The sequence below is a fragment of the Eimeria tenella genome, genomic scaffold (assembly GCF_000499545.2).
Source record: "Eimeria tenella Houghton genomic scaffold, Eth_scaff101, whole genome shotgun sequence".
Taxonomy (NCBI): domain Eukaryota; phylum Apicomplexa; class Conoidasida; order Eucoccidiorida; family Eimeriidae; genus Eimeria; species Eimeria tenella.
Genome location: NW_013541460.1, coordinates 35569 through 63316, shown reverse-complemented (window position 1 = coordinate 63316; position 27748 = coordinate 35569). Strand labels below are relative to the sequence as shown.

General features: G+C 53.5%; 5 protein-coding genes across 5 annotated transcripts in view; 1 reads left to right on the top strand and 4 right to left on the bottom strand.

Annotated features, from left to right (window-relative positions):
• Positions 1–532: 532 nt before the first annotated feature.
• ETH_00025360 (pre-mRNA splicing factor RNA helicase, putative) lies at positions 533–8883 on the top strand (the record flags this gene model as incomplete). Its single annotated transcript, XM_013372641.1, has 18 exons — positions 533–610; positions 794–1638; positions 2002–2141; positions 2590–2728; positions 2920–3110; positions 3387–3489; positions 3776–3900; positions 4184–4363; positions 4616–4764; positions 5047–5229; positions 5781–6225; positions 6463–6597; positions 6845–7227; positions 7478–7615; positions 7890–7995; positions 8173–8293; positions 8466–8583; positions 8770–8883. 18 exons carry the CDS (start codon positions 533–535, stop codon positions 8881–8883), a joined length of 3693 nt encoding a protein of 1230 aa, XP_013228095.1.
• A 587-nt stretch (positions 8884–9470) lies between these two features.
• On the bottom strand, positions 9471–19653 carry ETH_00025355 (NEK kinase, putative; the record flags this gene model as incomplete). Its single annotated transcript, XM_013372640.1, has 8 exons — positions 9471–14766; positions 15023–15127; positions 15306–15539; positions 15776–15893; positions 16119–16369; positions 16602–17812; positions 18987–19114; positions 19575–19653. 8 exons carry the CDS (start codon positions 19651–19653, stop codon positions 9471–9473), a joined length of 7422 nt encoding a protein of 2473 aa, XP_013228094.1.
• A 412-nt stretch (positions 19654–20065) lies between these two features.
• Positions 20066–21392, bottom strand: ETH_00025350 (uncharacterized protein; the record flags this gene model as incomplete). Its single annotated transcript, XM_013372639.1, has 2 exons — positions 20066–20589; positions 21314–21392. 2 exons carry the CDS (start codon positions 21390–21392, stop codon positions 20066–20068), a joined length of 603 nt encoding a protein of 200 aa, XP_013228093.1.
• Positions 21393–22426: 1034 nt separating this feature from the next.
• ETH_00025345 (uncharacterized protein) lies at positions 22427–24148 on the bottom strand (the record flags this gene model as incomplete). The annotated part of the gene is made up of 1 exon (XM_013372638.1): positions 22427–24148. One exon carries the CDS (start codon positions 24146–24148, stop codon positions 22427–22429), a length of 1722 nt encoding a protein of 573 aa, XP_013228092.1.
• A 1251-nt stretch (positions 24149–25399) lies between these two features.
• The window catches only part of ETH_00025340 (uncharacterized protein), a gene marked incomplete at both ends in the record, with an annotated part of 6264 nt that continues 3915 nt past the window's right edge, over positions 25400–27748 (bottom strand). Inside the window, 2 exons of the mRNA XM_013372637.1 lie at positions 25400–27011; positions 27270–27727. Of these exons, the coding sequence (XP_013228091.1) occupies positions 25400–27011; positions 27270–27727 (2070 nt within the window). The remainder of the gene's footprint in view (positions 27012–27269; positions 27728–27748) is intronic.

The window sequence follows — 27748 nt, the reverse complement described above, 5'->3', positions numbered from 1 at the left end:
ACAACGTCCTTCTACTGCGTAGTAAACGAGACCGTTGTTGTCTTTCCCAGGGTCTCTGGGTGCATGACAGAGCTGCCAACGTGGTTCGATTGCGCTTTCACTTTAACATGAGTCAAATGAAAGATTCGATGGAAAGAGATACATTAACAACAATAGTCTTACTTACACTGCTCGTTTGTGTCATTCTTTTTGGGGGGCTGCATGCATGCGAGTAGCAGCAGCCTCCGCAGTTGTTGCAGCGAGAGCTCCCAGTTAAGAGTTAACATATACGCCCTAGATATTCATGTTTTTTCGTGTTTTTCTTACACTTTTGACTCCACTCGAGCCATCCGCAACTTGCGCATCCCTAAGTGACGGGGCCGTCCCAGCATGTGCTGGCATAGATCAACTTCAGCGAAGGTTGGGGCAACAAAGTTTCGTGTTAAGGCTCTACGGTCCCTAAGATTAGACTAGCCCTTAGAGAGGGGGCTTGAAGCCCCCGGGGCTGTAACATTAGGGGACCCAGGAAAGACAACGACGGCTGAGGGTCACGATGGAGCAGCTAGAGCGACTCAGCCTCGTTTCACGCATTGCAACAGAGTTGCACAACCATTGGGGGATCAGCGACAAGGTAATGTAGCTCGTAGCACTAAGCACATGAACATCGGCGCTGCATTTAGAGCGATGCCTTCACCAATATCTACGGAATGGAGTTATCGACATTGTCTGATATGGAAATGTCAACACTGTTCCTCAAGTGCCCATAAACCCTGTTGGTCTTCCTTTGCCTTTGTGCTGTCTCATTTGGCTATAGGATTTGGCAGAGTTCGTCCTACACTTGGGAGAAGAGTCACAGTCTCTGGAGGAGTTCCGGGCCAAGCTGAAGGCAAACGGCTCCGCGGTGACTCAGGCTCTCGCTGTCAGTCTGTACACGTCGATTTCAAAGTTTGTAGCGAGAAGCAAAAAAGCGAAAACGGCAGCAGCGACTGCCAGTACCAGTAGTGGCAGCAGCGGCGCAGGGGTCAAAGACGGCAAGAACGGTGTCTCGCCGTCTCCAGTAAAAGACTCCAAAGATGAACAAGTTTCTGCCCCCGGCAGCAGCACTAACGGCAGCAAGCCTCTGCCAACCACAGCTTTTTCAGTTTCGCATCATCCACCCACAGAGAAGGAGTTAAAATTTCCGGGTCTCTGCATGCAGAACAGATTCGACAGGCCTGAGCTGCAGCTGGCGCGGCCCGATGATAACGCGCCTCTTTCTGCTGCAGCGCAGCGACTGCTGCAGCAGGAGAAGGACGATAAAGAACTGATGCGAGAGCAGCAGGAAGCCTTTAAAAGGGCCAAGGAGGGGTATTGGGGAGGAGATCACAACAGCAGCAGCAAGGGCGGGATAAGCGCGACAGGCGCGAACGCGTTGCCTATTGGAGGGGCTTCAGGAGCAGCAGGAACAGCGGCTGCAGCAACAGGTGCAGCAGGTGAAAGCCTGAACTTCTGCGGGAAGAGAGGGGCCCCCTTGGAAAGGTATGGGATATATGACGGGGTCGTTTCCAGGGTCATGGAGTACGGAGCCTTCGTGCAACTGGACTTGGCAGAGGGCAGAAGAGAGGGGCTGCTTCATGTGGCAGACATGAGCAGGCCAGACGGAGGCCCATGCGTCAGCGCGTGAGCCAAAACTTTGAATTCATTACATTGAGCCTAAGCCCCAGCTTCTGTGGCCCAGAAAGCAGATAGACGTTTCCAGTGTAGATGGGGGCACTATGCAGATTAGTGAAGACAGACAGGGGCACCAGGATGAGCAGAAAACGATAGGGTTTAGGTCTTGTGCTCTAGGATTTCCTAGTCATGGTTTTAAGTCCTAGGATACAAAGTTTTTGAAAGGCAGAGGTAGATGTATTGTGGCTGGAAGTTGTGAATAACGAACAATTGGTTGGAGCAAACTCACAGATTATACACGAAGAAACAGGTGTACAGATCACGAGCATGGCAGGAGATAAGACTTTGTGCTTGCGTTGGTTTTATTTTCAGTGATGCCGTCCGAAAGGGCCAACTAGTGAAGGTGAAGGTGCATGCAATCGCTGGCACTCGTCTGTCGCTGACAATGAGAGAGGTGGATCAGGCAACAGGCAGAGACCTCAAGCCGAGGAACCTTCAGGGAGGCACTTCTTGTGAGTGCTTTTGAAAATTCGCAGTTGTTTTGGCGTAGGAACAGTATAGGATGCAGCCGCTGTTTTTTATCCGTGCCTTTGTTGCTGTTTAGCAGTGTGTTTGCCCAGGCTTGTGTTGTGTTAAGCAATCTCTTTCCAGCTTTCCTGTGATTGTCTTTGTATGCATTTTTGCGGTGTTATATACTGCCTTTCAGTGCATTATGTCCTCTCTCAAGCTCACTATTGTCTGTCTCCTCCTGCAGCATCCACTGTTGTGGCATGCTTCCTCATCTTCCCATGAACCCTCCTGCCTGCGGCCCTCAGCAGCGTTTACATGCCTGTGCGTCTGTTTGGATGGTTTACTTGGCCCCAATGCCCACTGGGTTCAAGTGATAGCTTCTTGCACTTCGTTGCTGGGCATTGGCTTCTTGTGTTGCGGCGTACTGCCTTGCTGCTACTGCTGCTGCAGGTTCTCGTGCCGCGCTCTTTGAATCCCTTGCCGAGGAGCATGCGCAGGCCTTGGAGAAGAAGGGCCTTGGTCGGATAACGGGGGTTAAGATTAACCTGAACTCCACAGAAGAAGAGACCGCATACTCCAGAAAGAGGAAGTGTGCAAGCTCTCAACGCGAGCCTTTTTCTTAGCTTTCTTTTGCACACACGGCCCTTCTCAGACTTGATCGTTACTACCTTGTGGCCAAATATTTGACAGAGCCACTAATCAGCCTTGATGTTGAGGCTTGGAGTTTTAAGCCTGGGTCTGGTGTTGAGATTCAGAGTTCAGGGTGTGGGTTCTGCGCAGGCTGATGTCGGACTACGACAAGTGGGAGGCCCAGCAGCTGCAGCGCAGCGGTCTTGTGAGCAGTAAAGAAAACCCGTATTACGACGAAGAGGCAGGGGGAATCTTGCCAGCGCAGGAGGCCGAGGAGGACGTAGAGATCGAAGTGGTTGACGAGGAACCCCTGTTCCTAAGAGGCCAAACCACCAGAGCAGGTAGGCCAGACTCGTACGAAATCGTAGCTACGGGCTGGCGGAGAGAGCATGCACCTTTGTATCTAGGTCCCAAAGCAGTTGCTGACCCCAGGGCAGGCCGTAGAAGGAGAGGCAGTGTAACCGAGCCTTTCAAGGATTCGGTACTATATGGGCTCCTAATTCAGGTTGTGGTGGCTGCGGCTGCTCATGAAGTGAGGTTTTAGTCAGGTATAATAGGCTTCTTCTATTGCCATCGGGCAGAATCTTACGCGCTTTCCTTTTGTTGCCTGCTTTTAGGCATGCAGTTGTCCCCAGTAAAGATTGTGGCGAATCCGGATGGTTCTCTGGCCAGAGCCGCAGCGACTGCGCAGACCCTTGCGAAGGAGAGGAGAGATGTCAGGTAGGAGACAGTTAGCCACGATGACAGGGCTTAGGGATGTCGGTAGAAACAAGCAGACGGGCATGTGTGCATAGGAAAATGAACCTGTGGCTCTTTATTGTATGCACTCATGATGTGTTTCCTTTCCACCTCTCACAGTTTACTTGGCTTTGTGTGAATGCTTGCATGTATGTATGTGTAGTTGTGGATTTTCAGTGCATCCATTCCAGATTGGACCATTTCTGTCCACGCATTCTTCCGAAAATGTGCCAGTGCTTGTCTGTGTGTGCTTGCTGCCCTTTCTCAGACAAGCACAAGAAGCCGCCATTCTGGACTCCATACCCAAAGATATGTCAAGGCCGTGGGAGGACCCGAACCCTCAGCCGGGTGAAAGAACCATTGCGCAGGCACTCCAAGGACTGGGGCAGACAGGTACGTCTAGGCTAGAGTTGCTGTTTCCCCGTTTGTTCAGCCTTTGCTGCGGCTGCTGTTGGCTGTTCTGTTGTCCCTAATGTGACTGCCGTTGCTAGTTTTGCCTTTTGTGGTGACGTGGTTCTGTATCTGCTAGTTCTACCGCCCATATTGGTACTTTTGCGAGCGCCTGCATTTGATAGGCTGCATGCATTGGCTGGCTCTCTGTGCGTGTCTCATTTTGACGTGTATACGCAGCCTTTTTAGTCTGGTTTTTGGTCTGGTTTTTGGTGTGTGGAATCAGGTTACGAAATGCCCGAATGGAAAAGGCTGTATTTGGGGAAGAATGTTTCCTTTGGGATCAAGAGTACTTTGTCTATTGCGGAGCAGCGTCGCTCCCTGCCAATCTACAAATTGAAGGAGCAGCTACTGAAGGCTATTATGGGAAATCAAGTCCTGATTGTCATTGGAGAGACAGGCAGTGGTGCGGTGTCTTCTTGGTTTATTGTCCTCGTGCATGCAACAAGTGATGTCCTACTGCAAATTTAGTGCACGTCTAGTGTTAAGGCCTCAAAACACTCGTTTTTTTAATGTGTCGTTTGTCGTTGCCTTCATGCGTTCATATTCGTGTGGATGTGTGCATGTGTATTTTATGCCTCTGCTGGCACGTTGAGGAGTCTACCTGTGATCGCATTTTGGGACTGTTTGAAGGTGTAGATTTTGGGTGCCTGTACAGGTAAGACGACGCAGATGACCCAGTACATGGCAGAAGCGGGTCTTGTCACCCCTGGGAGGCTCATTGGATGCACTCAACCGAGAAGGGTTGCCGCAATGAGCGTTGCGAAGAGAGTGGCAGAAGAGTTCGGTTGCAGACTAGGGCAAGAAGTGAGCCTACGGCGTGTGTGGACGGGGGCGTAGGGTTGATGGCTGAAAGCTTGGGCTACAGACTCCCAAATTTTCAATTCGGAGCCTGCAAAATAGGTTTTCCAGTATCACAGTAAATGCCCTAAGTGGTGCCAACTGCGGTGTAGCCTTGATGGCCAGGTTTGGGACTTCTGCGCCCGTTAATGACGTGCATGAATAAAGTTGGGCCGCGCAGAGCCTCGGTTGGCGGCTGCTGGATTAGAGCTTAGACTTGATAGCTAGGAGATAACGGTTTGTGCGCAGGTGGGTTATTCGATTCGTTTTGAAGACTGCACTTCACCAGACACCATAATTAAATACATGACCGACGGTCTGCTCCTTCGAGAGGCGCTGGTCGACCCCAGGCTGCAGAGATACTCCGTGGTGATGCTTGATGAAGCTCATGAGCGCACAATCAGCACTGATGTTCTCTTTGGTCTTCTGAAGGTGAGGCCAATTGCTGCCCTTCGCAACCTTTTGTTTTAGCGCTGGAAGCTTAGGGAAGAGAGCTATGGGTTTGAGGTGAGGTCAGCTGTGAGGGGAGGGGTCTACGCGATTCACGTTTCTGCGTGTCTCTGTGATGATTTCTCTTTTTGATCGTTGGCTTTCTCCGCTTTCTCGCCACTGCCTAGGTTTCCTGCCTCCGCAGTGTGTAGGAGCACGCCTTTTCACAGCGTCTCCTTTAGCGGTCCTGTTTCTTTCAGAAGCGGTACATTAACGGGGGAGGCTGGTGACGGCTGCGTGCACTACAGCGCAGGCGACAGATACCCTCTCTACAGCACTTTTGCATGCTTCTTTTTTGGTTCTTCTTCTCTTTGCTTTGTCACTTCTTCCTTCGCCACCCTATGGCCACATTGGTCTGTTCTGGCTGCCTTCTTTTCGCCCGCCAGTGCAAGGTGTTAAACCATTTCTGCTTGCCCATACACGCTGTGTTTTGAATTGCTTTTGCACTCGTGCCCCTGACGATAAGGTTTGCTGTCCTGCTTGTATATTTTTAGGAGTGCTGCAGGCAGCGACCAGACTTTAAGCTGATCGTGACGTCTGCAACGTTGGACGCTGAGAAGTTTTCAAACTATTTTTTCAACTCCAGCATCTTCACGATCCCAGGACGCACATTTCCTGTGGAAATTCTATACACAAAGGAACCAGAGACGGACTACGTGGAAGCGGCATTGATTACTGTCCTCCAGATTCACCTTTGCGAGCCCCCTGGGGACATATTGCTGTTTCTTACTGGCCAGGAGGAAATTGACACCACGTGTCAAACCCTCCATGAACGCATGCAGAGACTGGAATCCGCTAATCCCCCTCCCCTTATCATTTTGCCAGTTTATTCCGCCCTTCCTTCTGAAGTTCAGACTATGATCTTTGATCCTGCACCCCCCGGCTGCAGGAAATGCGTTGTTGCTACAAATATTGCGGAGGCGTCCCTTACCATTGACGGTTAGGCTCGTACTCAGAGTGTTCACAGTTAGAGGATTAAGCTTTAATTTTTCACTATGACTGAGAAGCGGTCTGCCTGTTGCCGCAGCTGCTGAGGTCATTCTGCATGTTCACAACTTAGGCATCGAATGCAAGTGTATAGCGGCTTCACACCGTTTATATAGTAGGTGTTAGCTGAAAATTGCTAACAGTGTCGGCTTATGGGTTTTTGGATCTAGGGTGTGTGTGCGCGTGCAGGGATATATTTTGTGATTGACCCGGGGTTCGCAAAGGTGAAAATGTATAACCCCAAGTCTGGGATGGATGCGTTGACAGTTGCCCCCATTAGCCAGGCAAATGCTCGGCAGCGTGCGGGTCGTGCTGGCCGCACAGGTAATACCGGAATCTCGACCTTGGAGACCTAGCTCCGTGTCCAAGTGCTGAACTTTTGCATTATTCGCTCTGTATGGTTGCTTCTTCTGTGATTGGCGCAGCAGCGTTCACTTCTTAGTGTGTTGTGCAGTGAGTGTCAGGGGACATTTGGTCATTCCCCTCAAACGTGGATTGTGCATTCCCAGCTTTTCTGGGTATGTGCCTACCTGCAGTTAGCATGCACATGCACTTGTATGCACGCGCGCAGGGCCCGGGAAGTGCTACCGGCTGTACACAGAAGCTGCATACCGTTGCGAGATGCTGCCAACGGCAGTGCCTGAAATTCAACGAACGAATCTGGAAAACACAGTATTGTTGCTGAAGGCTATGGGAGTGAATGATCTCCTAAACTTTGACTTCATGGACCCTCCCCCCGTGCAGACTTTAATCAATTCATTAGAAACCCTGTTTGAGCTGGGAGCCCTCGACGATGAGGGCCTCCTCACCAAGCTCGGCAGGAAAATGGCTGAATTTCCCATGGAGCCGCAGCTCAGCAAGATGCTCCTTACTTCTGTTGACTTGAAGTGCAGTGACGAGATCATCACCATTGTCGCCATGCTTTCGGTTCAAAACGTGTTCTACAGACCGAAGGTACCTTAGCTTTAGGCAACACACTGCCCAAAGTTGAATGAGAGTCGCTGTGTACCGATTACAATAGCAAAAATATCCCGACAGTCCCACGGACGGACGTTGCGCTGGTTCTGTAGTGTGCGGCGGTGCCCAGAGAAGCCGTGAACGTCCCGTTTTTAACTTTCAAAGTTCGAGGCGTGGGTTTCAAAGTTAATGCTATTGCAGCTTATGTACTTTTTCCATTTGGCTTTGCTCTTTTACATTTTGACAGGACCGGCAGGCGTTGGCTGACCAAAAGAAAAGTGGCTTTCATCAGCCCGAAGGGGACCACATCACTTACTTGGAGCTTTATCGTGCATGGCAGCGAAACCGTTTCAGCAACGCCTGGTGCTATGAGAATTTTATACAGGTTAGATTTGTTGAGGGCTCTAGCTCGAGTCCATTGCTTCTGCTCTTCATTTTCCTTTCCTCGCAGTCCATCGCTGCTGCTCTTTATCTTTTTTCACTCGAAGGAAACTGAACTGATGTAGCGCATTCTTTAGGTCTACTCACACTTCAAAGCTGCCAATGGGGAGGGGTGCTTCCCCGGACGACATCGTGTCCCCGTTTCATGCAGTAGTCTTGCTGGGCAGCAGTACGTGAAGCTTTGTTTTTAATGCCTTTGGTTTTTGGCTGCTTTTTAGCACCGCGCATTGCGAAGGGCCCAGGATGTGAGAAAGCAGCTTATATCTATTATGGACAGATACAAACTTGACATCATATCTGCGGGAAAGGACTACAAGCGAATCTGTGAGCAATGTTGCTAAGTCTGCTGCTACTGCTAGCTGCCACGAAGCTGAACAATTGCATCAGGTTCGGCAGATTGAGCGTTATCTGTTCGTTTAGCTTTGGCTGTGCACATGATAAAATCATCTATCAATAGACCGTCTCTGCAGATGCTGTTGCTGCTCTTAATAACTTTTTCAGGCCGTTGCATATGCGCCGGTTTCTTCCGTCATGCTTGCCGGGTGGATCCTCAAGAGGGATATCGAACCCTTGTAGACCATCAGCAAGTGTTCATGCACCCATCGAGTGCCTTGTACAACAGGTATTTGTTGATGCTGCTGTTTTTAATTTTTGCGGGGGTTTGGCTTGCTGCTGCTGTTGCTTTGTCGATTGTCCTCCACTTCGAGACATTTTGCAGCTAAGTGGTCTGTAGCTGCTGCTTTGCTGGATCAACTGCTGAATCTCGTAGCATTGTTGATGCTGCTCTTTTGCAGGAACCCCGAGTGGCTGGTTTACCATGAGCTTGTCTTGACAACGAAGGAGTACTTGCGAGACTGCTGCACCATAGAACCCCTCTGGCTGTGCGACGTCGCTCCAAAGCTCTTCAAGCCTGTATGTTTGGTGCTGCGGGTGCAGCCTCTCTGCTGCTACTCATGCTGCTCCTGATGCCGCTGCTGCAGTTATTAGCTTTACCAGTCTACCCTATGTTGCATTGCTGCTACTGCCTGTCGTTGCTGTGGAAGGCTATTGGCATGGCATATTTGCTGGTCCTGATGTCGCGACTGTTTTCCGATGCAGGCAGACCAACAGCGGCTCTCCCGCCGGAAGATGCGGGAGCGTATCGAACCTCTTTACAACAGGTTCGAGGAGCCCAATGCTTGGAGACTTTCTCGCAGGCAGGGCAAGAGGTAATTGCGACCAGTTGCACCGACTGCAGAGACAGCAGTTGCAGAAACAGCAATTGCAGGTGCAACAGGTGCAGAGGCAAACGCTGCAGGCGCGGCAGCCTCAGCAGCGACGATCGCAGACACAGCCGCTGCGAAAGAAGCGCATTTGGCTTTTGGTTTGTTGTTTCTTCACGAATAAAAGGGAAAACTGTTCAACGTTGCTTCCGCTGCTTCGCTGCGACGAGCTGTGCCCTCTGGCTGCAGCAGCAGCGAATCCTTTTCTCCTGCAGCAGGTTATAGAGAGCTGCAAATGCAGTGAAGGCAGTGGTAGCAGTAGCTTCTGCCTCAGCAGCGTCGGCTGCTGCAACTCTGAATTGTTGAGGCGGTGCATTCGTCTGATCGCTCATCACGCTTTGCCTGAGGATGACATCGTTTGCCTCTGCGCTGTAGCTTTTCGCGACAGTTACGCGCTTCTACTGTGACAAGAAGCACAGCGTAGATATCAGGAATAGCAGCCTGAAGTGACACTGATAAACAGCAAACTTCTTCTGCTTTCGAGCTGCTGCCGCGTCGTCAACTACCGAAAAGCGCTTGTAGTTTAGAAAAGCTTAGTTAATAATGTTGCGGCGTCAGCAGCTGCTGCTGCAGTTGCTGCTGCTGTTGTAGTTGCTGCTGCGGCGGCAGAAACACTGCCTGTAGCAGCTGCTGGCCGTGGTGGTGGTGGTGCTGCTGCTGCTGCTGCATATCACTGGCAGGGAATGCCATGGCCTCAAAGCCGTGGAAGGTTGGTGTCATATCTGAGTGGTGCTGCTGGAGCAGTGGCAGCATTTGTGGTTGGAGACGCTGCTGCTGTTCCTGGAGGTGAAAGAGGACTGGGTACTGTTGCTGCAATACGCCGTGCTGCTGCTGCTGCTGCTGTTGCATCAACACCTTGAAGTGCTGCACGCGCTGTTGCTGCCAGGAATACTGCCTCTGCTGTTGCTGAGCCTGCAGGAACAGCTGCTGTTGCAGGCTTTGCTGCGCCTGAAGCTCTCGCTGTTGCCACATTGGAGAGCGCAGCGGGATTGACACTGAGCCGTTTCTTTTGCTGCTGCAGCAGATGCCATCATGCCTCGTCTCCGTTGCTGGGGTCACTGCGCACCACCTGCCCGTGGGGCTAGTACACCGACGATGCGGCTGCAGGTAGCCATGCCTGTTGCCATTGCTGTTGCTCATTTTGCTGCTTACTTGACTCTTGCATCGACTGGCACTGGCCTTGCATTCGCCGCTGGCTTTGCTACCACTGCTCACGGCATTCCTGCTGTTTTCACAACAGAAACACTTGCCTGCCCAAGAAGGACTTGGGCAAATGTTGGGAATATGCAGCAGCAGGTGATTCTGAGCAGCAGCGCCTGTTCCTGCTTCCGGCGGTGCTGCGTTTGCTGACGCTGCTGTGGGTACAGCGAGATCTGCACCCGATTGAAGATGCCAAGGGGATTGCCCACTCAGATGAAGTTGCTGCTGTTGCTGCTGCTGTCCCGCCGAAAGCGTACAGTAGGATAGCGGAGAAGGCCGCAGCTGGAAGAATTGGCCGTCTGGTGCTGTTGAGCCAACTACAGCATCAACAGAGGGCGTCCCAGCACAAGTGGCCGTTGGAGCAGCAACTGCTACTGCTGCTGCCGGAGCAGTGTTTCTTCGTGGCCGGAGGTGCTGCTCCCTCAGTTCTACCTGAATCATTTTATTTTGGTGGTTCACGTGCTGTTGATAACACTGATGCGCCAGCAGAACGCTGCAGTTCTCTTGCTTGCGCCGAATCGCTGCTGATATTTCTTGCAGTGTTTCGGTAACGAGGCAGTCAACAGCAGCAAACGCGGCAGCTGATGTGTATAGCCAGCTCGTCCTGCTAACCCCACGTCCTCCCCAGAGAGCGTCCTCCATAGCAGCTAACTGTTCCAGCGCAGGGGCCTCCTTCAACCATTGCTGCAGGGGCTGCTGCTTAGTTGCTCCAAGCCTTTGCAAGAGCTGTTTCTTCTCCGCCACCGCATGAAACAAAGTACGCACGTCCCCTCTTTCTGCAGCAGAGGGTGCTGCTGCAGTCTTTTCTACTGGGCTTCCTGAAGTTGCTGCTACTGTTGGCGCTACAGCTGCCATTCGGAGTCCTACGACGACTTCGCGAGTAAGCTGTTCCCGAAGTAGAGCTAGCTGTACATACACCTCAGCTTCTGGACAGAAATGCAAGAGGAACCTCGCTGAAGTGATCGTCTGTGCTTGAATGGAAGACGCGACAGACAGGTATTTCTGTTCCAGCTGCTTCGCAACGGCGACTTTATCAGCTGCTTGTACCATCGCTGTTGCTGTGTTCGTCGCCTCTACTGTTGTTGTCTGTGGAGTTGCTTGTGAGACTGTGCACTCTTGCATGTTTCCTGCGGCTGCTGTATGTGTGTTGCTGCTTTCCAGCCCAATGCTTTTGCTGGCCGGTGTTTGACGGTCTTCATTCTGTGCACGCAGCGCAGTAAGCTTCGTTGCTGTTTCTGCCTGCAGTGCCTGCACTGCCACTGCCCATTCGTTGAAGAGCTTTTTATTCTGCTGGGAGATCAAACTGCGTCCACATACTGGCTCTGCAGAAAGGGTAGCAGTCTCAGATCGTGCTGAATTTGCTGCCCCAGCAGTATATGCTCCTGCTGAAAGTGATGTGAGGGCAGCGCGAGTGGCCGCCTGAGTTTCTTGACTCCAGAGTAAAGGGTCTTCCCCCAAGTCCATTGCTGCGCTGCAGCAAGCAACACTTTCTGCCTGCAGCTGCTGCAGCAACCGTTGCATCAGTGGAAGCTCGGCGACAGTAGCAGCCGCTACGGCTAGTCCTGTTTCTTCTGCTGTGGCAAATTTTTCGGTGCCCTCGAACAATGGCGACAAGGGAGTGTACCGTTGTTGAGGGAGGCACCTGAGACCTCCTTGGCCGCAGAGACAGCTGCTGCTGCTGCTGCTGTTGTTGGACATCCAGACGACCTGTGGGGAACAGCGTGCCATCTGAGGTGAAGAAAAGTTTGGGGCTTTGCTGCAGGCACTAAGAGGTGTGGAGGCTCTGCCTCTCGCGCCACTACTGGCTGTTGTGCTGCAGCAACAGCTCCATCCCTCAGCATGTTGCAGTTGCTGCCCATCTGCTGAATTAGCTGCTCTTGCAGCAGCACCCAGACAAAGCGGCGTGCTTTCGGCTGTCTCGGCCCCACACATGGGATGATGCATAGGGTGTTTCAGCTTCTGTTGCATTAGTGCCTGGTGCAGCCTGATGAGCTGCTGCTGCCTCTGGTGCTGCTGCTGACCTCTGTGTGAGGGACACAAGGAAGGCGTGCAAGCAAAGACTACATCATCCCCACGGGTGTGGTCGTGCTGCTGAAGTTGATGCAGAAGCTGCAGCTCCTCCTTCAGCGTCCTGCCTACCTGACGTGGGTCGATATGGCCCCTGCTGCAGCAACTAGCAGGAACTACCTTCCTGCTGCTGCAACAGCTTCCACTTTTCCTATAGCTGCAAAAGAACGAGGCCTCAGTTGCGGCAGTAACAGGGGAGACGGCGGCCTGCTCAGTCTGCAGCTCAGGTGGCTGGGAGTGCTGTCTTTCATTTTGCTGGTGCATATGCTGCTGCATATGCTGCTGCATCTGTTGCTGCATCTGATGCGCCTGCTGCATTTGGTGTATGTGCCCTTGCATCTGTTGTTGCTGATGCTGCTGCTTCTGTTGATGCTGCTCCTGCAGAAGCGGCTGCCAGGGTTGTGCGTCTTGCTGCTGCTGCTGCTTGCTGAAAGTTTTTGACGGGCTCATTTTAATTTCGAAAGCCTGAAAATTTGTGCTGCACTTCTCCATCTGGCTACCAAATTCCATGCAGTAGTGCTTTTCATTGCTGCTGCTGCTGCTCCTCCTGTGGCATATTTCGGTGGGCCTGCTGCTATTGCTGCTGCGCCGGCGTCTGCGGAGACAGCAAGTGCTGCCACTGCGTTCCCATCTGGATGGCTGCAGCCCTTCGGACTGGCGAATATTGGGATCGGCCTGAAGGCCCAGTGTCCACTGCTGTTGTTGCTGCTGCTCTTGCTGCACTTGTTGCTGTTGGTTCTGCTGCCGCTGCTGCCGATGCAGTTGTTCATGTTGCTTCACTTGATTGTCCTGGGGTCCATGTGAACAAGCTGCAATGGAGCATTGGGCTCCAGGGACACCAGAGTTTGCATCAGCAGTAGAAACACAAGCTGCAGGAGTAACAATATTTGCTGCGCTTGCAGGAGGAGTCCGTAAGGATGCACCCGTTGTCTGAGGTGTGTCGATAGATCCAATTTGGAGAAACTGGCAAGCAGCAGACTCGTCACCACCAAAAATACTAGCTGCAGCGGGAGCAAAAGGCTTTTCAGCCTGCTGCAAGGCGCTGCAAAGATCCATTGACTCCTCTTCTGATGCACCGGGTTTCCATTTGAGTGGCAGTGCCTCCGTGTCCTGCTGCTGCTCCTGCTGCTCATAGTTTGCCTCACCGGCAGTTTGAATGCATGCCCGTGTTTCAGTTGCTGCTTCTGGGATGCATGCACAACCGAACATCGGAGCAGTGGATACAACCGAAACCTCACCAGCAGCCGACGGTGACTCCGAAGGAAGCCGCAGAACAAAGGAGCAGCAGTCAGCAGCAGAAGAAGCAGGACTTCCTTCTGCAGAAGCATCAAGTGCTGGCGGCTCCAGATGCTCACGGCTCAGTTTGTGCTGATTAACAGCCCTTTGCTGCTCAGGTAGAAGCAGGCCCTGCTGTAGCGGGCTGTGGTACTGCAACTGCTGTGGAAGCTGCTGGCGCAGCTTATTGTGTGCCTGCTGTGGATGCTGCAAAGATGAATCCACCGGATGCGCCAACACATCCATTGCAGGCACCCTGCTGCTGCTGCTCCTGCTGTTGTCGCTGTTTTTACCGCTAGAGTGAGCTGTTAGGAACGTATACAGGGGCACAGATGGACGATGAAAGAGGCAGCTGCTGGGGCTGACAGCTTCAGGAGAGTTGGCCACAGACGGCGTTGAAGAAGTGGGACAGCAGGTCACTAGAGTGCTCTGCCCCTTTTGCTGCTGCCATTCTCGGCTACTCCGCTGACTGTTGCTGTTGCTGTTGCTCTTTTGATAATAGGATTGGTCAGGTCTCGTGTCAAGCCATGAATTGTCCAAGCAGGAACTGTTACTTGTTTTGCTTGAACTGCTTCTGTTGCTGCTGCCGCCTCTGCTGCTGGTATCGCCTGGGGAACTTGGGAGTTGGCCGTTTTCGCTTTCTTTCGGCTGCGGATTGGCGAGAAAATGGAGCGGTTGCCTTCTTTCTTCTTCTTGCTGCGGCTCTTGCTGCCGTTGGGACACCTGCTGGTGCTGCTGCTGATCCTGCTGGCCCTCTTCCCTGTACTGCTGGTGCGGCTCGTTGGGCCGGCTGGCATGAGTCAAAACAGAATCAAGTGTCGGAAGAGAACTGAAGTCACGTTGTTGCTGCTGCACTGCTTCTGCTGTTGCTACATTTGATCCAGCTGTGGGCGCTGCTGCTGCGTGTGCCACTGCTGTGTCTGTTGCTTCTGCTGTTGATGAAGATGCATGCAGGTCGCACCGTTCCACTGGGATGACTGCATGTTTTTGAGGTATCTCCGCTGTTGTTGCTTCTGTTGCGGCTGCTGCCCTTGTTGCGCTGCTTAGTTTCGTTGCTAAAGGCGACTCTGGAGCAGGGTTGATTCCCGTGTTTGGGAGCCCTGTATGCAGCTGATCACCCGCAGCCTCATCAGCCGCATTCCTTTTGCGTTCAACTGCAGGAGAAAGGCTGTTAGGAACAGCAGCTGGAGGGACAGGAGGAGGAGCAGCAGCAGCAGCAGAGCCTGAATCTGCTGCCGCAATGTTTGATCGTTGTTTCGCAACCGAAAGCCGCTTCAGCCACATGTTGAACCTGAGCGTTGCCGTGAGCAAAAGCAAAGGCAAAAGGAAGAGCATCAGAAGTAGAAACTTTGGGCCAATAAATCTTCCTCTGGGAATCGACCACAAGAATTAATTTTGAAAGGATTTGCTTTGGCAGCGGCTGCTCTTCTGAGTTGCATTGCCCCCGAAATCTATCTATAGAGACCACTGGTGTTGCGCATTCCCTGCACCTACTTATACTGCATGGTATGACTCTTGCTGCTTCTCTTTGTGATGTGCTTCCTCACCTCACGTTGCCCGCCTTGTCCTTAGGCGTCAGCTGGTAGGCTTTGTCCAGCAGCAGGGACGACAAAGAAGGCAAACACACATGCAGCACCGTGCGGAAATGCTGCCTGCACACGCAAATCCCAAACCATATACCTTGAAATACATGCCATGATTGGTCGAAAGTATCACAACTTATTAACGTAATCCATCAGAAGTTGAAGGCAGCAAATGTACGCGCAGAGATGAACACCACCATGACTTCACCAAGCTGTAGCAGCAACAAACAAAACGCATAAAGCTGACCGGCTGATGACTTGAGACTTCTGAGTGTCAAAAAGAGCAAAGGCCGCTCCCAGGGCCTCACTCCCGACTCCTCGAGGCGACGCTGCTGGCACGCCTCTCCCTCCTTGCTGCTGCTTCGGGGAATCCCCTGGAGCTGTTGCCGAATCCACCACTTGGATGGCCCAGCAAAGAGACTCCTCATAGGCAGCATGCCTCTCGTGCATCAGACGACCAAAGAAGTAGCCCGCAGTCAACCTGAAGTTGCAGCAGCAGAAACTAAACACAGCATTCAATACATCAGCGGCAGTGTAGGGCAAAGGGCTCACCGTTCCCCTTGCTGCTGCTACTGCATGAGGGCAGCTGCACGACAGGCTCGGACATCACGCCTTCGTTCACGAAAAATGGATTTACTTGGTATGGGGCTAGACAGTTGGAGCAGCAGAAGCACAGCAGTCTGAGCAGCAGTAGCGGCGGTCGCAAGAAATACGTACACTGGAGAGAGGCACTGGGTTTGAATTTGCTGGAGAGCGATGCCCACTTCAACTTGAGAGACGTGCGCTTCTGCCAAGTCCACGAAGGCCTCCAACCAAGCCATGGTCAAAGTCCTCTCTACCAATCAGCGGCAACAACAGCAGCAACATTGGCAGTGAGATAGTTTTGAAGCTAAAGACCACCTGAAATTCTGCAGCTGCATCTGGGCGCCATTCACTCAAGCAAGCCTGCAAATCCTTCACTGCTTCCGCCGTAGGCCATGCAGCAACGGCAGCGACAGCAATAAAAGCAGCAACAGCAGCATTTTCTATGTTGAATGCAAGAAATGCGCCTCAGACTAACCGAGAAGAGCAACTTCTTCTGCTTCTGTCGGCACCCTTTCCTCAAGAGCAGAACTCTGTATAGCTTCCCCTGTTCGCTGTTGCATGCCATTGTCAGAAGCGCTAGGGGGATCCGCAGTGCGAAACTGCGAAGCGGCACCAACCACACGCATGTCCTTATCCACAGAGTCGGAAAAGGCTTCGGCAGGTCCTGGCGCTGTTTGCTGCCACGCCCGCCACAGAATAAACAAGGCAGATGACCGGTCAGCTAGCCTGCAGGAGCAGTACGTGTAGCAGCAGCAGCAGCAAAAGCAGAGGCGAAGCAAAATGGTGCCTGGACTAGCTTGACACATGCAGCCAGACGAGCTTCGAGACAAATGCTTGGTGTCTGTTGAAGTTCTCTCTGCTCACTAAAGCAAGTGCAGCCGCACTTGCTGCTGTTGGAAGCGCTGCTGAAATGCCTTTTGAAAGCTGCCGTAGTCGTTGCACTGTCATGTGCGCTCACCGTTCTGTGATTCTCCCAAAGATAATTTGGAGGTACTCGTCAGTAAAGACAGCAAAGGATGGAGCTCTTGTCTCTCTTCGCGTCCTAGGCTTCTCTCCTCGCTGCTGCACCAGCTGCTGCGCCCTCTCCTGCTCGTCCTGCTGCTGCCGTCCCTGCTGCTGACGATCTTCCAAAACCTCGTCTACTCCGAGCATTTCTGAGCCTGAAGTTAATCCCAGATCAGCAGATTCTTCTTCGATATGCATGTGCTGCTGGTGGTGTTCCCTCTGTTGTCGCTGCTGGCGCTGCTGCTGTTGCTGCTCAGCCTCCGGCTGCAGCGGCAGCAGCAGGGCCGGCGCCTGTCTGCGCCTGCGTACGAATGCCTGCAGGAACGGGTCCCTCAGTAGGTGCGTGGGAGTGGGGCGTCTTGCGGGGTCCTTCTCGAGCATAGAGAATAGAAGGCGAGAGAGGTGGGGCGTGTAGATACTGCTAATGGGTTCAACAGGGGCAAAGGCAATAGTCCAGACCAGCGAAATGAAGGAGTCCGCAGAAAAGGCATTGCGGTAAGTGCACAACTCGTACAAAACGCAGCCCAAGGCCCAAACATCACTTTTTATTGTGTACGGGCGAGACTCCAGCATTTCCGGTGACATGTATTGGGGAGTACCCACAGCTGTCTTCGCCACTCCTAGAGTGGCTGACATCACCTTACTAATGCCAAAGTCCCCAATTTTCAAAGACAAGCCGCTGCCTTCAGGGCAGATAGAACACTTAGAGCCCACAGGGTCCACAGCGCCAGCACAATTGCATCCACTTTCAGGGTACCCATCTTGCTGAGGCCCGCCTGCGCCACAGTTTCTATGGGCCTGCGGCGACTCCGCCTCCGCTGCAGGAGAGAGTAAAATGTTGCTGGGTTTCAGGTCTCTGTGAAGCACTCTCTGCGAATGCACGTATTTAAGCCCCCGCAACAGCTGCAGCAGCCACTCTAGGATCTGCTGTTCTTCCAGCAGCTGCGGCTTTTCTTGGCTGGACAGGGAGGAGCTGCTGCTGCCTCCGTTTCTAGCGCTGTTGTGGGGCTCTCTGGGGCTGCTAGGGGGTGCTCGTCTTTGCTCTATAAACGAGGTCAGGTCCCCTCCCGAACAGTATTCCATCACTATCACTAGAAACGAATTCAGTATCACAAAGGACTCCACGCAGCGAACCACTGAGGGGTGGCGCAGGCGCTTCATCAACTGCACGCACACAAAGGAAATAGAGACATAAAGTGAAAGAAGACAAACACAAATAGAAACGCACACTCAAAAAAAGAACACAAACACTAACACACGGACGCAAAGCTAATGTTTTTAGATGCACTTAGGGAGGTCTACAGACATTCCCAAGGCAGACAACGGTGAAAACTAAGAGCGCAAGAGTCGCTGAGGCAGGTTCACAGACAAGGACTGGAAAACAAGCAGCTACACAAGCAGAAGCGCAGGCACACAATAAGGCATAGATTGCTGTTGGCGCATCATGAGCTTCTGGCCAAACACATGAAAAATGTTCCCCCCAGTCTCAGTTTCAGTACTAGTTGTGACGTATAGATTTAGGGGCTCTCTGCAAGAAGAAGCACGGGAGGCAGAAAACCGACAGGCAAGCAAAATGACACTGTGGTACAGGAATTGCCAGGCGCACAAAGAACGCCACAGACAAACGAGCAGAGCGAAACATAGATGGAAACGGAGACACAAGGAAGTAGATCCGCGACAGCTGCAATAGGTGCAATAGCTGCGTAGCTGCAATAGCTGCAATAGCTGTTTTGTCCACAGGCAGGAAACAATGAGTCTACGTGGTGCGTTTACACGATCATAAGACGGCGATGCAGAAATGCAGCAGCACCGGCAAAAGTGAGGCAAAGGCGAATCACGGGTAAAGGGGTACTGACAGCGCCCAACCAGACATAAAGCACATCAGCAACACCCGGCGAATATGAATGACCTTTTCCAAACAGGAAGCAACAGAGACACTGGAGAAAAATGCAGGCAGGAGTCGCACTGGATGCAGAAACAGAGGACCATAGCAATATTGCAACTTTTGATTCACGAGCAAGCAGTGGCGGGGAAGTTCAAGTAAGAGAGACAAACAAAGTCAGACAAAAAGTGGATTGGGTAGCAGTGTCACATCAGTTGATGGCAAGTATCTCGGGATTGCCATATTTTCTTCCTTTGAACTATCTCTTCTTTTGTTCACTTTAAGTCCATTATCTACAGCGGAGGGAAGTTGTTGCTGCTGCGGCTTCCCATAAAAGTGCAACATGCCAATACTGCCTCTGTTTTTGCTGCAGCGGCAGCATAACTACTCTTACTACTTGTGTAAGTTCCGGTGTTGTTGTTTGGCTAGCAGTGAAAGCAGCAGCTATTATCTGACCTCCGCCTCCTGCAAGCTGAGTTTTCTGTCCCTCTCATCGAGGCAGCTCAAGTCAATTTGCTTCGCCAGCCATTCGCTCGAGTCTGAGAGCCGACGGACTTTATATGCAACACCGAACTGGCCGCGTCCTGCAGCAGCGGCAGCAATACCAGCGGCAACAGTAATGGCAGCAGCAACAGAGAAAGCACCAACAGCAGTATTTTTGCTGCTGGAAGACAGAAACTACTTTGCTGCAGCTGCAGGAGCGCTGGAGGACGGCCTTCCGAGCGAACAACTGCAGCTTTGTGAAATGTCAGCCGCGGCTGCAGCAGGCATAGCTCCTGCTGCAAATGCTCCTATGGATGCCACTAAGTAACTGCATTGCCTCAGCCCCGCAACTCCAGCAGCCTCAAAAGAAAACTAAGCTAGTGTCCCCTTAAGGTTCGTCCCCCAAGTGTTTCACACAGTGATCAGCAGCAGAAGCTCGAGCCGCAGCAGCAACAGCCACAGCAACAGCAGGAGGTGCAGTAACAAGTGAAGGACATAGCAAAGGCAGCAGCGCCAGCAAACGCAACGAAGCCAGCAACTGCAGCAGCCACGCCAACTCACCAACAAAAGCTATAATTTCGTATCCGTGCGAAGTGAAATCGACTGTGCTGTCGCGGGGCGGAAGCTGCAACGTCAGCATCTTGAAGCTGCTTGCTCCTACCACAAATGTTCTTGCCGGTGCTGCTGCTGCGGTTGCAACGCTGAATGGCCACAGGCCGCCGTTTTCCTAACGCTTGCCCGCTGCAACAGCTATTTCTGATGCTGCGTCTCCTGAGCTGCGTATCTTGAGCTGCTGATCATGCAGTTGTTGCCGCTGTTGCTGTTGTTGCTGCTGCGTTGTGACAGTCTGGGGCCACTGGACATCCTGTATGGAGACTCTGAGCTCTTTTCCACTCTGAAACGGTGTCTGCAATGCTACATGCGTTGTTGTTGTTTCTGCTGCTGCTATTGCTACTTTTCTGCGGCAGATGCTTATCTGCTGCTACTCTCCCTGTTCCCACTGTCGCTGCTGCTGCTGCAACGCACAGCTGGTGTCAGGGGTGCTGCTGCTACTATTTCCTATCGGGTTGTTCCTCAGTGCGTGTCGGATCCTGTTCCTCACAGTTGCTGCTACCCCTGGATACAATTGCAGCAACGACGGAAGCAGCAGCAGCAGCAGCGCGACGAGCGGCACGAATGATGGATGAACACACAGATGCTATGGTGTCGATACAGAAAGAGACCCACTCTGGCAGCACAGACCCCCTGGCTCCTCTCCCTTCCTGTGGCACTGGTGAAGCTGTTGCTGTCTCTGTTGTTTCCACTGCTGCTGTTTCTCTTATTGTCACCGCTGTAAGTTCTTCTGCAGCTGCTAATTGTGCCGAACCCGCCACTTGTACCACAGTGTCTAATTCTTCTCTGACGAACGTCGGTACTGCTCTGTCTGCTTCTGTTGCCGCTGTTTCTCCTGCTGTTGCTGGCTGCTGCGGTGACGGCTCTAGTGATGGTGCTGGCGTTGCTGTTACTTCAGGAGTTGCTGATGCTGCGGGTTCTACCACTGCTGCTTGTGGAGCCGCCGCTGCTCCAAGGGGTGCTCCTGCACAACAGCAAGGCGGCAATCACAAGACACTGCCGCCGGTAAGAGTGCTACTCCTGGTGCTGCTGTCTTGCAGCTACTGCCCTTGCTGCTCACCCTGAGGCAGCGAGGGCCAGTATGCTCTCTGGTAGCGAGTGGGACAGCCGCAACAAACAACTTGAGCTCCCTCTGCAGCAGTGTTGCCGCGTTTGGGGCAGATGAGAGGAATGCTGCAGCAGGCAGTAGACACTACACCACAGAAGGCCTGGAATAACATGTCCCCGAAAGCCACAACGACGCCCCGGTCTACATTTGACAACTAATTTAGCGCATTTTAATCTAAGCGTGCGTTATTTCAAGGGTTTTACTGTGGGCCCGTACACGCCACTGGTGCGCTGTCGGCAACGGTGAAGTGCGCTGCCAGAGCACAGGCTGTGTTTGCTTTCGTGTGAAGCGATTAAACGCACATGAAACTGAAAATTAAAAATATACAGGCATGAAAGGTGACAGCGGCACAGCAGCAAGTGTGGAAGGTCACTGACGAGGAAAGAAGCATCTCAAGATCTTCTTCAGACCAATGGACCAGTTAACAGAGAAGTGAAGAAAAAACTCTTCAATTCACCAATACACCGAAGACTGCTGATAATTGCTTCCTTTCTGCTACAAATGAAGAATTATTCACGAGATTGTCAACATTCAGCAACAATGGAAGCATAATTTGCAGTTTCAGCAGTGGCTGCATCACGCACAGTGGCGATGGGTTGTTGTGAACTACTAGAATCGTGCGTGGTTGGAAATTCATCCTCCAGAAGAATTGTTTTCATTTTTAAAAACTTTTCATGAATATCGATTACTTCCTGGGTTAAAGGAGATAAACTCCCATTACAGAGATATTGCTCTCGTTAATAAGTGCAGGTGTTACACTAGATGGACCACAAACATGTGTGCTGCTGATAGTGTACTGCTTATATCAGTATAAGTAAACTAAACAACAAGAAAAAAAAAGGAATGAAACAGTTATAACGCTATATATCGCAGAGGACACATTGCTCCGTTGCAAATATAAAGCGCCCCACACTTTCCGCGCTGCAGTCCTAAGGAAGTCTACTTAAAACAAGAAAGTCGTAATTTCCCATAATTTTAGCGGGCGAAAAAGTTTATAAACGAAAAGAATGATGGAAAACGATTGAGGGGGATGGTGTATACAAACTCTAGAAGTTTGACATGATGTTCCTCAGACACGCTGCGGATGACGGGCTTCGCAGCAGCAGGATTGCAACAGAAACAGCGGTCGCACCAGCACTTGGTACTGACGCTGTTCACGTTGTTGCTGAGTCAACTGGTGCTACTGACCCTTTTGCAGCAGCACGTGCCGCAACAGAAACAGCAGCATTAATCCTCGCTGCTGCTATTCTCATTGTTGCTGCATCTCCAGTGCCGCTGGTGCAGCGCAAAGGTTGAAGAGACGTTGACAGCAGCAGTAGCAGCACTTGCTGCTGCTGCTGTATATGTTGAAGCCTCTTCCACCAAGCTGCTGCAGATACCAATGCTGTGGGAGCAGCTACGGGAGCCGGGATCGGAGCAGCAGCAGCAGTTGTTGCCGCTCACGATTTTGCCGCTGCAATGGTCCACGGGAAGCGGCATCTCCTACTCCTTCTCACTGCGGTTGAGGGGACAGTTGTTGTCGTCAGCCTCGAAGACAGTGCTACTAAATACCGAAAAACAAACGATGCATATCTCCTGGGTACACACCACTCATTATGTGGACATTGACAGATGAATATTCCATAGGCCTGCGGCCTCACTCATTGTGAATATTATGGGTGGATGAATATTCGGAAGGCCTCGAGCCCCACATTTACTTCTTTGCGGGTTTGACCTTCTGGGGGGGCGCCTCGGTGGTGGCAAGCTGGACACATTGCTCCTTGTAGTCTGTCTCGTAGCAAGTGTATGGGACCCGGGTGGTCTCAGGCTTGAAACAAGTGCCGATCCTTTCGCCACGGACGTTTTTGCAGCGGATCCTGGGCTCGCGCTTGGGGCAGGGGTACTCCTCGCTTTCCTGCACAACAGTGGTGCAAGTGCCCATCTCGTAGGCGGGAACGTTGACACAGTGTTCCTCCTCGATGTGTTCGGGGCATGCAAATTCAATTTCGGCGAGCCGGGTGTCAATGCAAGGAGTGTCGACGGTCTGTTCCTCGTCGTTGCAAACTTCCTCGAACTCGTGGTGTTCGCAGGGCTTCTCGATGTGCCTGAAGAGAGTCGCATAGCAGGTGCTTCTGCGGGGCTTCTTGATCTCGTGGCACTTCTCGAAGAACTCGTGGCGGGGGCAGTCGAAGGTTTCTTGCCGGCTGGAGAAACGGTAGCCTTTGCGCTGCACCTTGCGGGGCACGTCCTGGCACTCGTTGAAGTGCTGCACTGCAGAGCAGGGCACCTCCTCCTCCTGGGTCACCTGGCGGACACAGTTCTTGGGGATTTCCTTGAGTTCCATCTCGCACTGGACGTCGGGGACCTCGCGGGGGCACATGTGCTGCTGCGTGCGGTTGACTTCGCGCGTGCAGACTTTGGGCACGGAGATGTGCACGTCTTCAGTGCAAGGGTAGGTTTCGATTTCCTCAGTGTCGACCTCAACCATCCTGCACTTGCCCTTCTTCCCGGCGAGAAGTCTTCCCTTCTTCTTGTAGTCACCGCACCTCTCGACCTTGGCCTTGAGGGGAACACGCCGGGTGCATGTCTTGGGCACCTGCTGGGTCTTGATTTCACTGCAGTCGTAGGTTTCGAGGCCCTTGACCTGCTTCTCGCAGGGCTCTTGGACAACCTTCTTGACGTCTTGGCACTTCTTTTCCCACTTCTGCTCATTGCAGGGGTACTGCTCCTCAGTGACTGTGCTGCGGAGGCATTTGCCGTGGTCGATGGCGCTGCGTTTGGTGCAGTGTCTTTCAGTCACAACCTCCTCGTAAGTGTACTCTTCGGGAGTCTGGACCTCTCTTTTGCATTTGTTCGCAGTGACGCTCATCTCCACTGTGCATTCCATGGTGGTCTCGCTGCCCCAGCAGTCATACTCCTGCTTGTAGGCCTCGTAGTCAATGCACGTGCCGCTGGCGGGCTTGGCCACAATTTCGCACTTGGGCACTTTGATCTGCTTGGGGCAGCTGGTGGCGAACTTCTCCTCGACCTGCTCCGTGCAGTTTTTCTTCACGGTCTTGGGCACCTTGGCGCAGAGCTTTTGCTGCGACGCCTTGGGGCACTGGAACTGGACCTCGCGCTCTACCAAGCGGTGGCACTTGCCAGTGGCGTCCTGCTGGCTGACAGCACAGAACTCGTGAGAAGTGGGGTGAGGACAGCTGGAGGGGCGCGAGACAACCTCATCTCTGTAGCACGTCTTCTCCACACTGTAGGGAACAGCGAAACACTCCTCCTCGACGTGGAGGGGGAGAGCTGGCTCCTGAGGAGGAGGGGGAGGCGACTTGCTGGGCACTTCAGCCTGCTTAGGGGCAGGTGGCGCCTTCTTCCCTTGAACCTCGATGGTACCTCCCACCAAGGTGGCGATGAGGACCAATACAGGAGCGGCCACACGTCTCATTTTCAGGAAGAAATGTGAAGACAGTGGCTACAGAAAAGAGAAAAGAAGAAAGAAAAGGTGTGAGAAAACAGAAATATTTAACGAACTCCGTGTGCTGCCACCACCGTCAGCGGCAGCCACGCATGACGGGGGGGGGGCACTTGCTAGCGGCGAGCCGTCAAGCTCCAAACAGCCACGAAAACAGCTAACTTTATAACTTTTTTGACTTGATTTAGTATTAACAAACCCACACAATTCGTGAAAATAGCTACACCGGCACCAAGAGATCTAAAATCGGCGCACAATCTGTCGCGCTGCGCTGGCTGCTGCCCGCCACAACAGTTGATGTAGCTGCTGCTATAATGCCATTTCAGTGCTGATGCACTATTCAGCAAGATATTTCCTCGTCTTTCTTCTCAATGTTTGTTTTTTTGGAAGTGTGTAAACATTGAAAAGCCCTGAAGCCCCCTCATGGGACCGCTGGTCACACAGCCAGGCGGGCCTCAGCCGATGTGGCCCATGCCTCATTGTTTTTTGTCCCTCGGCCCCTCAACTATACCTTTTCATCCACACTAATGACTTTTACAATGCTATAACGCAGAGAGCCGTCCACGACAAGGCTCTGTGGCGCCCACTCCTCACAGTTTGGGCTGCAGCTCGCCCGCCATTAGCACACAGACAGCCGTGTGAGGGCGTAACCTTCACTTTTCTCAACTTCTTTCAGGGAACTTGTGCAGATGCACGGGAAATGCAGGCCCCCCAGCTTCTCTGCGAGCTGCGAAGCCCGGTGGACATATCTGAAAGGCTCTCTCTCACTCCCATTGTCTGGCAGCCGGACTGAAACAACAGCAGTGGCGGCAGCAGCATCCGCTGTGGCAGCTACAGCAGCAGCACTAGAAGCAGCAGCAGTGCATGGCCGGGGACTACGGGGGAGCTGAGGGGCAGGGGTAGACAAATGAGACAAAACTGAAGGCATTTGGCATTCAAATGCTCCCCAAGGTGACCCTGCGGGGGCGCCACAAGCACTCATTTCCCCTTTCGGGGGCTGGCTCGGGGGGATGTGAGCGAGCCGTATAAAAGGAAGAAATAAAACCTGCACACCCGCGGTTTCTAACTAAGCCCTCAGCAGCATGCAGGGGCTGTAGTGCTGCGTTTTGCCGCAGCAGCGCTGGCTGCGAACTAGCTGTGCAGCAGCTGCTGCTGCCGATGCTGCTGCTGCCGATGCTGCTGTTGCTGGCATGGCGGCGGCCCGCTGCAGCAGCCGCCGTGGCATCACCGCGAATTCAGACCTTGTGTACCTGCAGCTTCCTCCCCAAACAAATCTAGGAAAGCATCAGCCTCGCCGTGAACTACTGTCTCTGCTGCTGACTGGCTGTCTGCTGCTGCTGCTCCTGCTGGAGCTGCTGCTGCCGATAGTTCCACGTCCATCAGCGTGCCTGCAGCAGCAGCAGCCGCATGTGCATCACCTGCTGAGTCTGTGCATGCTGCTGAGCCCGCTGACTCTGCTGCTGCCAATGCAGCTGATGCTGCCGCTGCTGCTCCTCGGGAAGCACACTCAGCACTTGTGGGGGCTGCAGCACCACTGTCGGTGGAGGCAGCTGCAGTTCGGGAGTGAGCAGCAGCGGGCTCCCTCGCTTCTGCTGCTGCTGCTGTTTGTGCAGCTGCGGATTCCCCTGCTGCACCAGTGTTGAGCTGCTGGGATGCCGCTTGCTGCTGTGGGGGGCCCCCTTGCTTACGGGGCCTTCCGGGGCCCCTTCGGGGCCCCTGAGGGCCGGGGCTTTTTCTGGGGGCCTCTGCCTTGCGTTTCTTTTTCTGGCGTTTGGGCAGTACCCAGTCCTCGCTGCTGTCGCTCTCGCGGGCCCCCTCCTCCTCTGCAGATGCTGCAGATGCTGCAGCTGCTGCAGCTGCTGCAGCAGGAGCCGCCCCGTTCTTAAGAGCCCTTGTGGGGCCCCTGCGTCTGGGGGGCCTCCCGCGGCCCCGGCGGGGCCGGCCCCGACTTGAAACTTCCACAGGCTGCTCAGCGAAGCCATCTTGCAGACTCTCATCTGCTGCAGCAGACACTGCAGCAGCAGCATTGCTTCCAGGGACCCCCTCGGGAGATTCTCCAGTGCATCCTCCTGGAGCAGCAGCTGCTGCTGCAGTGGCAGAAGCGGCTGCTGCTGCTGATGACGGAAGGGCATTTGCTGCCTTCCCCCAAAGAACTGGCGCAAGAGCCGCAGCTGCTTCCTCTGCTGCTACTGCTGCTGCAGCATACGCTGGAGCTTCCGGAGTTTGTGTGGTCGAGGCCTGCCGCAGAAGTGCAGCAGCAGCAACGCTGCTGCGGAATGCAGCACTCAAAAAGGGGGCCGGCAGCTGAGTTCGCTGCCGCCCCAGAGAGCCCCTGTGCTGCAGCTGCAGCCGCGGTGCAGCAACAGGGCCCCTAGTGGGGCCCCGTGGCCCCCCGTCAGTGTCAGGGAAGCAGAGGGGCCCCCCCTTCCGGGCTTCCGTGTGCAGCCAGGGAAGCTGCAGCGCGGCTCCCCCTGCTTCCGGGTGTCTGTACAGCAGCAAAAGACGAGAAAGGGAAGGCACAGGGTCACCGGGCTCTCCCCAGGAGGGCTGCGGACCCGGCTGGAGGGCCTCGAGAGGGGGGCCCTCCTGAGTAGTGGGGCCCCCCTGGGCTGAACCCTTTTTCCCGTGGGGAGAGCCTTGCAGCTCTCTGAGGGCGTTTATGTGCGACGCATAAGAGATGTAATCTAGGCGAGATATGCAGAAGACCCGCTGGAGCTGCTGCAGCAAAAAAACGCATGCGGTCTCAGTGTCACTGGAATGCAGCAAACTGCCAGCAGCAGCACCACTTGTGGCGGCACGGACCCCAGCAGCTGTTCGCTGCAGCTCTTCCAGATGACTGCAGCACACAGCAGCAGCAGCAACAACGGCACGAGCTGCCTGCATAACAGCAGCAGGGGGGCAGCTGCTGCATTGGAAGCAGCTCTTAAGTCGCGCATGTAGTAGATCGAACAGCAGCAAGAACAGCAGCAAAAGTCGACCAATCGCAGGGCGAGCAGGAACGGCAATCGTAGCTGCAGCAGCACACGCTGCTGCAGGGGAAGCCGCAAGACGTACAGAGAGAAGAGTGCCATGTTTGCTGTGCAAGCCGCTCTACGGGGCCCCGAAAGAGGGGACAGAATAGGGGCCAAATCGAGCAGCTGGAGTGCCGGCTGCTGCTGCAGCTGCTGCAGCTGCTGCAGCAGGAGCCGCCCCGTTCTTAAGAGCCCTTGTGGGGCCCCTGCGTCTGGGGGGCCTCCCGCGGCCCCGGCGGGGCCGGCCCCGACTTGAAACTTCCACAGGCTGCTCAGCGAAGCCATCTTGCAGACTCTCATCTGCTGCAGCAGACACTGCAGCAGCAGCATTGCTTCCAGGGACCCCCTCGGGAGATTCTCCAGTGCATCCTCCTGGAGCAGCAGCTGCTGCTGCAGTGGCAGAAGCGGCTGCTGCTGCTGATGACGGAAGGGCATTTGCTGCCTTCCCCCAAAGAACTGGCGCAAGAGCCGCAGCTGCTTCCTCTGCTGCTACTGCTGCTGCAGCATACGCTGGAGCTTCCGGAGTTTGTGTGGTCGAGGCCTGCCGCAGAAGTGCAGCAGC